A 12,534-nucleotide genomic window follows, 5' to 3' on the forward strand; every position below is an offset into this window, starting at 1 on the left:
CTGCAAGAGTGGTAGCTTGAGAAGAGTCATCTTAAGTTACTTCAACAAACTGTTAGTTCGCTCATTAGCCAGCTGGCTAATTTCAATAAACCACTTAAGTTGACATGCAGCAAGCAACCACTGACACTGATTTGCTGTTTTAGTGTGAGTGGTGAAACGGTGCCATTAACATCCTATAGCGCGGTAGATTAGAATTTACACAACATAGTCCTGTGAGCGGCTGCTGAATGCATGTACATATGTGTGCTGCTGGCATAGCGCTTTTGACTCATTAAAACACTTAATGCTGTGTGGAGAGAAAATCCTTCACTTTATGATGGCCTTGAAACACTCTCAAGTACTTTGAATACAGGAGTCCCTCTTCCATCAAAAGGCAACGCTGGGTTTTCCTGTGAGTCATTACAGGATGTATTCAGAACTGGCTCACATTCATGCTGAGCTGCTCTACAAGTTTTGAGTCACAGTCTTTTTCTTCTTCTTCTTGTCGTTTCAGGTGAATGTTGATGACACCGTTGAAATGTTACCAAAATCAAGAAGAGCTCTTACCATTCAAGAGATTGCTGCATTAGCACGATCCTCCCTGCATGGTAAGTGCAGCATGTAATGCCAGCAGCTTACACTTACACTTGATAATATGCATGCACACATTATGAACATGTATTGAATGTGTAGGATAATAAGATATTATCCACGACATTTTCCATATAGGTATTTCCCAGGTGGTGAAGGACCATGTGACAAAGCCTACAGCCATGGCGCAGGGCAGAGTGGCCCATCTAATAGAGTGGAAAGGCTGGTGCAAGCCCATGGACACTCCGGCAGCCCTGGAACCAGACTTCAACTCATATTCTGACCTCACTGAGGGAGAACAGGAGGCCCGCTTTGCTGCTGGTAAGACACTGAAGATACCCTGCTGTGCTCCACTCACACTTCAGGCTGAAAGAGAGTTTATGAATGAGCTCCAGCCTCTTGACACCACATACACTGAAACAATGACTCACACAACTATGGCGAGAGTGCTTATGAAAATGTTCAAAGTAATGATGAAAGATCACAGAGGAGCTTTTAATGTCTCAAGAAACCATCATAACAAATATATACTAGTATAGTATATTTGACTTTTCTATGATCATTAATTACAGTTAATTAAAGGGTAACTGGTCAGCACTTACATAGTGCTTACAATGGTTAATGAGTCTTAGACTGCTTTACAATGTTTCTCATTGACACACACTTGCACACCAGTGGTGGGGAAGCTGCTGTGCTAAGCACTCACCTGCTATCGGGAGTTGTATCTTGCCCAAGGACACTTTGGTGCGGTGAAGGATCAGGAATTCAACTACTCACCCTACTCCACCGCCTGAGCCACAGCCTCCCTATACAGATATTCAAAATTTGTGTCAAATTAATGTTCGCAGTATTGTGCAAAATCAAACTGAGCCATCTTTGGGACTACTCTTGGGGAATGGATTTCAGAAATACTTACGTCATCGCGTCATCAACATCTGGTGTTTATTTAGATCTGAACAAGGAAATACATGTCTGTATGGGGTGTAAATGCATATAAAAGGCGCTGTAATCTGATTGCTAACTTGCTGGCCAGACCACATCTGGAGCTGGTGTGATTTATGACTGCATCTCAACAAGGTCAACCGCAATATTAGAGGGTCAGTGGGATGATTTATTTTTGCCGTTCCACAGATAGGGGAGTACAAGACGGATTAAAATAACTGATCCTACACTTCGCGTGATGAAGTTTGATAGAGTTTAAATGGCACTAAATGCAGATACTGTACTTTTCAAGCCTCACACCAGCCTTTTTGTAATGCAGAATGCCTGAACTGAGATAATCCAGATGACATGACTACGACACCACATCCTCAGGAAACACTACACAGCATGCACAATCTCTTAACACAAGGACAGACTAGATGGAGTTGACGGCGTGACGTAGACTTTTACTTAACAAAAATGCATACAGCTAAACAGAAACAATAAAATTACTTGAGCGGATCAGATGTCATTATCCAGATTAGATGCCCGGACACAGATTTCAAGTCACCCTTAGCTCTTCCCCTTCACACATATGGTTCGTTCCTCTATGAGAGCACTCACTTCCTGCTCACCTGTCTCCTTTATCTTTTACTGACTCACCTCATCTTTGACTTTTCTTTCATCCACTCCTGTGCCCTCTGTTCATTACCCCTCTCTCCTGTTCACACTGTCCCCTCTTTTAATGCTCCTCTCTGCCCTGTCTCTGAATTTCCTCTTTTTCTGTCTTTTTCGCCCTGTCCCTCCTGCCTGCTCTCCCTCCATTCTCTCGCTCGCTCCCTGCAATGCAGACTCTCAAGGTTAATTTGCACAGTAAGGTTTTGCTCCTGGCTACTGCCACCATGACTGAGCGAATTTCCTCTGTACCTCCTCTCTTTAGCTTTCTTTTTTCTTTCCTCTTCAGTGTATTTGCATTCTCTACTAATACCTTCTTCTTAGTGATTTTATGGTTTCGAGTGTAACTGGAAGCATAAGTCAAAGAAACGGATTCATCAGTTTAAGTAGGCTCCCAAAAATGTTCACTCATTTCATTCATTCATTCATTCATCTTCTATACCCGTTTTGTCCTGTTAAGGGTCACGGGGGTCTGCTGGAGCCTATCCCAGCTGTCATCGGGCGAGAGGCAGGGGTACACCCTGGACAGGTCGCCAGTCCATCGCAGGGCTAACACAGAGACAGACAACCATTCACACTCACATGCACACCTACGGCCAATTTAGAATCACCAATTAACCTAACGAGCATGTCTTTGGAGGGTGGGAGGAAGCCGGAGTACCCGGAGAGAACCCACGCAGACACAGGGAGAACATGCAAACTCCACACAGAAAGGCCAGCCGGCCCATGGATTCGAACCGGTGACCTTCTTGCTGTGAGGCATCAGTGCTAACCACCTCGCCACTGTGCCGCCCATTTCATACATTCACAAATTACTTTTATCAGTACTATAAACCGTTATCTACGCTACAGTTTGAACCTGGCCACCTAGTGTTTGTCATACAGTAATTTATTGCTTAAATGCTTGAAGTTTAATGGCACAAAATGGTATGTAAACCCTAAAAACATTTTCATGTGTGCAGTGGGATGGTTGAAGATGTATGACTATGCATCGTTCTCCTCTCATACTTCAGTGTGCGCCCACCCCACCAGGGAGCTGCCAGTTGTGCTGACTGTTTATTTTTCAAATCAGGTTTCTCCTTGTAGCCCAGTGATGGTGTTACTGTGGGTGACTGGACACACTGTGTGAATGTCAGTGAGTGTGTCAATACTTAAAGTGAGCATGGGTGAATGTGTGAAATGGGCGTTTGGTGTGCCTGGTGTGTGTTCAAGCTAGTTACACTTGAACACACGATCCAAGTGTGTGTGTGTGTCAGAGAAATCCTGAGCAATGAGAGTGGAGGTTGTGTTACTTAGTTGGCTGACTCTTGCCAGCACGCACATACATGCGCACACAAACACACACAGACATGCATTCTTTGAAGTTAATCCTGCTGTGTCTCTCCATGCTGCATGAAACTGACTGCAAGACTTGATCGTCAGAGTGAGGCTTATGCCTCTCTGTGTGTGTGTGCATGAATGAGAGTGTAAGTGAGACAATGTGTGCATATTAGAGTGGCTCTATTCCAGTTTCTGGTACACTGTAGCATAGCAGAGGTGTACGTGGTAAGACCAGGTTTTTAGTCTTCCAGCAGTAAACAAGCCTGTTGGAAAATCTAAACTGGGAAATTGCCATTTGGTGTTGTACAAAATGTCGTTGCTCCAAGTGACGCAAAATCAAGTGACGATAATAACCATTTTTATCGCCTACAACTCACATGTAACGTGGACTGTAAATGATGAAAACAGAAAGTTATCATGTGATTCTGCATGTCCTTTTAGCTAGGAAGCACTTTAGTATCTTTGTTTTGGTTTTATGCCCCGCAACTTTTCAACTCATCAGTCATCAGTGTCCCATTTCCAGCTGCAACATCCAGCTGTTTTCAGGCAAAAGGCTATGATATTCTTTTACAACACCTGTCCAGCACCAAACTGACAGACAAATTCAAAGCTTGGCTGCTGAACAGATGGGAGCATTTAACCTCTAAAAATGTCAGATGTATTGGTGCAGACTAAAAACTGAGACTCCAGAGGAAAGTGAATTATGAACTTGCATTCGTGAGGTGGACAGAGGCTTGATTCCACATGAAGTCTAATGTGTGTGATGTGTGTCTACTGGCTCTGAACATCAACAGCTCTTTGCTAACAAGTGATGATAAGTCAAGTGTAGGTATCCAGAAAACATAAGGAAGGTTTACAGTCAGTATTAGAAATAGTGTGTTATTCATCGGCGTAACATACCACCTGAATATGTGAGGAAAATACTGCAAACAATAGTATTTAAAGTTTGAGGTCAAAGTGTGGCAAGGGAGTGTTTGTGTATCAGCTTGACATTACTGGAACATGTTCACACGTGATTAGTTATCACCAATTAACCATTTCAGTTTGATATTAATGTGACATCAACACACATAAAAGTTCGGCTTCGATCATATGGTTGCCATGTGCATCAAGAGAAAACATACAGGCCACCTCATACATGTCGCTGGGTGTGATTTTAGGGTCATACAGACAGAGCGACAAGAACTTGTATGTGTTTGATAGTGTACACAATCTTTATGTCTATTGCAGGCCTTTTTGTATTCTGTGGGTCACGGACATAAAACATATGCATGCAGGTGAAAGCTCTTTTCATACCTCTGTTAAAGGAATTAAAAAAGAATTTCAAAGCAGAACTAAAGAGCACCTTTCAGAATTGCATTTAGGATGTGTCGGTGTTTGTGGGGAGAGTTCAGGGCCCCGCTACAGTGGAAGATGAATGAGTGCATTGATCTCTCCCTGTTGGAGATAATGCACGAATACTGAGCATTGACCAGGGAGAGAGAGTCAGAGAGAATGACACAAAGAGAGAGAGACAGAGGAATCTGAATAAGAAGTCGGGGCCAAGGCTGAAAGATTGCAAGGGTGAAAGAAAAGGGAATGGTTGGAATGAGGACAGTCAGGTGAGTCGATAGATCGTTTTATTGAGAGACGATTGTAAGAAAGGCAAGACACGAAGGAGAACGCTGAGGAATACAAAGCAGATGGACTGAGAGGAAGAGGACGAGGGAGCGGGGAGATAAAAAAGAAAAAAGAGAGAGGGAGGCTTGGTCTCTGATTGGCTGGTTGCTGATGATGATTGGAGGTGATTGGTCACTTGGACCTTGTAGCTTACTGTTTCTGGCACTTGCTGAGTCACTTCAGCCAAACACACACATGCACATACTGTTATCCTCTCTGTGGCCTTACACTTACGTATGTTTCACATGCACATATATGAAAAGGGTGGAGTTAATTGTTACTTGCAAAATATGGTGATTAGGCTGTCGTCATTGAAAGGAGAGCAACAAATACACCCGCTGATAGAATCGAGCCTGCCTGTCTTGATTATGTTTAAATTGTTTGTCATTTTTAGTTTTAAGTAGGGTCCTAACCTGCTGTAGGAATTCATTCCTAAATTAAAATATCAATATTTAAACTATATACAATAAGTATTAATTCATCATCTAATCTAGTATATTTCAAATAAATACAAAAAAAAAGTTCACTTTAGACACATTTATTCAATTCTATGTAAACATTTTTTCAACTGTTTTTTATTAGTAATTAATATATATATATATTTTTTTAGTTTTACTGCCAATACTCTGTACATTTCCATCAGACTTAAGTATCCATTTTCAGCAATAAACCTGAATGTTACTACTTTAGTATGACATCTCTTTATTTTATTTAAACAACACAAAAAGATGAAGATTGAGCATACAGTGCAGTGATCATTCAGTTTACCAGTGTATTTGTATTTTTGCACTCAGTAGAGCCCTGGGGAATGAACTGGGTATAGTTGCTTTATATCCCTTATGTACATATATTAATTTATTAACTAATTATCATAATTATGTTTTCATTATTATTATTATTGTGTTGTCGTTAGCTTAGAATGAGCCTTCAGATCTATATGAGAAGCAGATCCTCATATAGATCTGAAGGCCAAAATGTTGGTCTGCCATGTTTCTACAGAAAACACCACCTTTGTGAAGAACATTGTGTTTAGTTTTTTGGCGACTCTATGTCAGAAGGTGTTGTGGTCACTTTTAAGACTGGACTCTAATAGATGTGTTATATACACAGTTCCCGGTCGGCAAAAGGAATTTCTTTCCTTTTATACTTTCCCAATCCTTTGTAAAAGCAAAGAGCAAAATAGAAACCCACAGAGACTGTCGCTAGTTTACATGACAGACATTATAGGCAGCGGATTAGGTGAGCAGTAATAATTTATTTAATTATTTAACAACTAAAATAAAAAATTTTTTACTTATGCATGGTTAATGTACTCTCTGGAGCATTTTGTGTTCAGCCAAGACTGGAAGTGAAAAGACACACTACTCTGTAACACTACTGTTTACGGATTGCCAGACACTTCTCATGTCATGTCAACATTTTAAAAAGGTTCCACAGTTTGGGCTTATATAAATGAATTTGCTTTGATTTGATCTACTGAGAGGTGCACTGTACAATTTGTCTCCCTCGCAGATGTAACTGGGGAGAACAAAACAAGAAAGATCTCATGTACATCAAAACATATTGTACATTTTCCAGTACTGGCTGTGGACTGACCTCATCGGCAAAGAGAACAGGCTTATGTTAGAGACGGGCTTTTTCATATATCTTTTTTGTTCACATTAAATATAGTCTAAGCCTTCATTTTGTTTGATAGATGTGTTAAAATGTGGAAATGCACATGTTGTTCCAACCAGCTCTGTGTTTTCTGGTCCCTGTCCTTTTCTTATCTGTCCACTGTCGGCTCTGAATACCACCTTTAATGGTATAAAAACCTGACCTGCTGTTATATCACCGCTCTTTCAATGGAAATGTCAGTGCTGATTACTTTACTAGATCATTTCTCTCTTGGCATTTTGAAAGACATATAGATTTAGACTGTGCTTTCAAAGGCTCTTTTTTGTGCTTCTTCCGACTCACTGCCTCCTCCTCTGCACTGGCAGGATTGCAGCCTGCATAACAACACTGTCAAACACTCAGCAACATCCATCTTAAGTGCACCAGCCAAATGGCTGCAGAAGAACATTGACTGTAATGGGAATGTTGTCTGTGTCCTGTGTGCACTTTGTTCCTCGCATAGACCTGCCAGTCAAAAACAGTTACATGACATGGAGGCACAATGGCTCCCTGTGCCTTCTTGTTACCATGCCGGACATCTAATTGACTGTGTGCATGTGAATCTCATGTGTGTATACGTGTGTTTGCAGGTGTGGCGGAGCAGTTTGCCATTGCGGAGGCTAAGCTGAGGGCCTGGTCCTCTGTGGATGGCGACGAGTCCAATGATGACTCATATGACGAAGACTTTCTGCCTGCCAACGAGCCCCCCACACAGAGCACAGGTAAACACACACACACACACACACACACACACACACACACACACACACACACACACACACACACAGCTCATTTACGTGCTTCATATTGTCCCTTTCCTTTCTAATGCCCCATTACACGCTCTCTTTTCTTCTCATCTCTTTCTCCCCTCTCCCTCTCGCCGTATCTTTCATTGTCCCAGTGCCCTAGTTTCCATCTTCTCCTGACATTTTTTTTTTTTTCTTCCTCGACGCAATTTGATATCCCTCCTGCAAGTTTAATATCATTTCCTTTGCTGCAGAGACTGTGCCTACGTGAGAATGGTGTGTGAGCGGGTTATAAATACAAAGACAGTATTTGAGCATGGCTGTCTGTACGTGTGTGTATGTACCACAGCTTTCATCTTGATTACACAGAAGTACCAATAACCTATGCAGCTCTTTGTTGAGCTTCCCTATCTTCAAATATTCATCAGTGATTTCTTACCTTCGGGCTAAGACCATTTAGAATGGAGTTTCTCACGTGCCAACCTGAATGTGGTGTTAATCAACTCTACATAAAACGTGATCTTAGTCAGTGATACTCTTAAACCTTCCTGTGTACTTCAGTGTCAGATTCCGCCCTTCAGTTCTTCTGTGATTTTCTGGTTTTGAACACAGAATGTATTTTTCCACCGACCGTTTTTCAAAATACAGTAAAAGGAATTCAGTAAATAGTTGTTTATCTCTCACCAGACATTTTATTTCACACATGGTTTTCGTCGTGTTATTAGAATTAAATGACAACTCATCATTCATATTTTGAAGGCCAAATGTTTTTTTCTTAATTAGTTTTTATCATCTTTTTTTCCTTTTCTGGTATTTTTCACACATGTAAATTATTTTCCAATTAAACTCTTCATTTTTCAATTAACAAAATTTATTTGAAGACTTTGGTACTTACTGGGATGTTTGCATGGCTTTAATTTGATAATATACTCATTTTAATCAGAAGTGTGCATTTGTTGTTTTTTGTTAAAAAATATAATTTTCATTTTAGTCGTACCCTTAGCAGAAGAAACAAAATCCAATCACATGTCTGACATTTCAACAGCAGAGAAAAATGACTCTACCTAATTAGGGTTAGTACAAGTTACTCTGTGGAGTCAACATTAAATTTAGTATGCAAAATATGTTGTTTCTTTTCTGCCATACAAATAATATTCCTTCCATATAAATTATCATTAAGGCAGCACTCACACAGTGCTCTATAGCGCCACTAGTGGTTAAAGTCTCCATAGAGTACCTTTAAAGTTTTACAAAAATGTAAATAATGAGTATTTGATGCCTCTACCACTCAGGAAATACCTTCAGAAATTATTATAGTTTCATCTCATATTTCTTCTCCTACTATTGTTCTTCTTCCTTCAGGACCTCATGCTCACAGTCTGTATCATTCCCTCTAGATGTGCCATCATATCCTCCCTACTTGAAGGACCTGATCCACAGCCAGCTTTGCCAACGCCTGGGCTTGCGAGGGCCCTGTTGTGAGAGTGGAGGAGGAGGAGGAGGTGGAGAGGGAGGTGGTAGCGGCGAGCCCTCGCCTACAGCAGGCTCTCCGGACACCCTGTGCTCCAGCCTCTGCAGTCTGGACGAACAGCATCCACTGCTGCGTGACCTGGGCGGCCACCGTTGCACCCACTCCCATAGCAACGCTGCCGAGCTCGCTGCAAAGATCCTGTCTGCGCTGCAGGGACGGGAGGAGCTCCTGCTGGCGCGACTTCAGAGGGTGGGACAGAGCGGGCTCTGTGGAGGAGACTGTGGCTTCCACAGCCTGGGTGGGGGAGGGCGGGGTGTCAGGTCCTGTGGGGGCCAGGACTCTCCTTGCTACTCCATGTCTTACTCCGAGACATACCTGTCACCTGGCGAGGACGACGACACCCCCTGCAAGGACTTCGAGAGCACCGTATGCCAGGTGGATGCCGAGGGAAATGGGGTGGAGTACCCGCCTGACTATGATCCACGCAGGAGGGTGTCCGACGTGGCCTCCTCTGGGGTCGTTTCCCTGGATGAGGAGGATGAAGAGGAAGAGGAGGAGGGGGAGAGGCCAGCAGAGCCAAACAACCAGTGACTCCTCTTTTCTCACCTCAGTGTTGAATCCCTACCAACTCTTCAAAGGACTTTTTTTTTTTTTTTGCAAAAATCCCACTCACGGCGTCTGAAAAGTTTGAACCTCTGAGCATGTTGTTTTTTTCTCCTCTGACTGACGTAGAGATCATCCGTCTTTGCCTTACTTGCAGCATTTCAACTACTCTTCTCCTCTTCTCGACTGCTTGTCCCCATTTCATGAATCAACGGTATTTTCTTTGAAGGCGTCCAAACAATCTTTTTTATCAGTGTGAAAACAGTGAGTGCTTGGACTTGCTCCAGTCCACTGACTGACTCGTGGGTATGATGCTCACAGTTTTCAGCTCTGTCCACACCTGCGAAGCAAAGAGATTCCTCTACCAGGCAAACAGAAAGACTGAGAGTCCAAAACTCTTGACTTATCTTTGCATGTGTTTTGCAAGTGCTGAAATCAATGGGCTGACCCGGTCTTGAGCACGATTTGTAATCTGAGCTGTTCTGTATAACCCCTGCCCATCTCTCGAGCGTCTCCCATAGGAGGGCAGGTTGACACTGCATCCTGGGACCTGCCCTTACCTCTTCCCCCCCTCCCTCCCTCCCCCTCCTTTGCAAGAGACTAAATAGCATCCTTTTGGGCATGGCTTGCTGAGTATGCCAAACTATCTAACCCTGTCACTACCAATTATGAGCAAATGCTGGAATGTCTTCAAAGTGACAGGACATAGTATGTATTTTAAAATAACAAAGTTTAAAAAAAGGATTTGTCACAAAATGATATGACAGAAATGATATGCTTTTATTGTACTAGTTTTCTATCACTCAGACATGTTGTAGTTCATGTTATTCCAAACATCATTATGATGGACATCTGCCATAATGATCAGCTATAGCTACTGGATATTTTTGGGGAGTTCTGTGGATTCCTGCGTGGAAGACACAAGAACTCTTAAAAGAAAACACACAATAGCAGCAGCAGCAGCAGCAGCAGCAGCAGTGACGACGACAAACACAACACAAACAGAATGTTCTCTGAAGTGACCCTTTGGCGCTAGGTGTTCAGCAGGAAGTGACGCAGGCTTAAAAGACAGAAAAGTTTTTTTTTTCTGTGAAGAGATAAGTTGCATCGGAGATTTTCTATATTTTTGTATGCGTTGTCTTGCTTTGATCTCTTTGCCTATGCGGCGTGCCAGTGTATGTGGTTTTTTGCACGAAGCTAACGTGGCTGTAGATTTCTCCTTTTCTTCGTTATCACTATGTGATATAGTCTACTGGGAAAAAAAAAAAAAATAACAATACAAATGTGAACAAAAAAGTTTTTATTTTATTTTTTATTTCAAAAGAGGATACTGTGATACGGTTTGTTATTGCCATTTGTCATGATCCTCCTGAAGAGCTCTTCTTTTTTCCTCTTCTTTCTTCTCATACTGACTCTTGGAAAGCCTTGCCTTTTATTCTATACTTTCCCTTCTCTTGTATGATGCTTTGAAAAGGGCATGTTTATGTGACGCATCTCCATGGTGACGTGAGGAGCCCCGGTGGGGTTCTCCCAGAGGGACTGTCATTCATACAACTCAGGAAATCCCATTGGACCAGAGCATTAACACATCCCGCCCACATGCACAACACCACTTGTCTCTCATCCTCCACTTCTGTGTGCTTGTGTGTGCGGATTTTTGTGCGAGACAGAGCCTGGCGTGCGTAGTTATTTTCTACAAATAATTAAAGCACAGATTCAATTCCCACTTTCCCCTCTTTTGTGTTGACCGTTTGGAGAAGCCTCAATGTGTGAATCCCTGTGCTTTGACGTTTTGCGCAGTTGCATGTGTGATTCTGTGCGTGGCAGTATTGTAAGATGTCAGCAAGCACCTCGGGCTTGCACTTGTATATCCATTCCAAAACCGCGCCAATGCAGCGATTCCCTTTAAAACAGTGTCTGGTGTAGCGGAGCTCTTGAGGTTGAACTTTTACTGATGCTGGAGTTAAAATAAAACGGCATGCAGTCGACAAAACGGTAAAGAATTCTGAAGCAAAAAAAAAAAAGGATGACATTGCAAAAAAAACGGCTGACTTCTGAACTCATAACTGGATGAAAACAAGGTCGTAGTGAGGAGAGTTGGAAAAGACAGTAGCAACTCAGGGGGAACCACTGAAGCTGTGCCTTTCATTTGTCACCTTTGACATTTCAAGTTGCATCATCATTATGACAATCCTCTATGATGTTACTAAGACCATAGCTTCCTTCCCCTTCTCCACTTCCAAATGAGCAAGAGTAAAATGCTACTAGCATCTCTTTGAGTAGGACGGCGGCTCCAGACACCCTGCTGCGTCTCCAGTGTGTATTCTCCTGCTGTAGGCAGAGGCTGCAGGCCGATTTGCGTCATTGTCCTTTTGGTTGACATTAAAAGCTGGGCGGTGCTGGCGAGGCGAGGTTGTGCTTTTGTCGGGGCGTGGTGACGTGAGTGTGCCATTGTCCCCCCCTCCCCCGTCCCTCCCCCTTTTCCTCTATTCATCAGCTCACTTTGTCCACCTCTGCGCATGCACTTTCTCTGTCTGTCTGAGTGTCCCCGTCCTCTCCCCTGGCAACGTGTGTGTGTGTGTGTCTGTGTGTGAGTGAAGGCGGGCTCCTTGGTGTGATGCATTTTTCATTCACCTCGCAGTCTCTTTCACACATTCATGCGAGTGTTTTTACTGTGAGGACTTCTGAGGACGTCGTCGTTCACTAACCCTTACCCTGACCCCATCCTCAGTCTCATCCTAATCCCTTTGTAGCAGTGGGACTGCTGTGGACTTCCTCGTTTTTATTCCTATGGGGACATTTAGTCCTCCTAAGAATAGAAATAAAAGACTTCTCGCTGACACACACACAGACAGCCTGATGAATGTGTCCCCTCTCCATCTTTCAGTCCTGTCATTTCCTGCCGCCACCCTC

General features: G+C 42.8%; 1 protein-coding gene across 1 annotated transcript; it reads left to right on the forward strand.

Moving 5' to 3' along the window:
• Positions 1-502: 502 nt before the first annotated feature.
• fam131ab (family with sequence similarity 131 member Ab) lies at positions 503-9,609 on the forward strand (the record flags this gene model as incomplete). The annotated part of the gene is made up of 4 exons (XM_084558780.1): positions 503-587; positions 709-891; positions 7,392-7,523; positions 8,945-9,609. Exons 1-4 carry the CDS (start codon positions 518-520, stop codon positions 9,607-9,609), a joined length of 1,050 nt encoding a protein of 349 aa, XP_084414906.1. The 5' UTR covers positions 503-517.
• Between the last annotated feature and the right edge of the window lie 2,925 nt (positions 9,610-12,534).

The sequence above is a fragment of the Chelon labrosus genome, assembly GCF_963514085.1.
Source record: "Chelon labrosus genome assembly, chromosome: 13".
In the NCBI taxonomy this organism is placed as follows: Eukaryota; Metazoa; Chordata; class Actinopteri; order Mugiliformes; family Mugilidae; genus Chelon; species Chelon labrosus.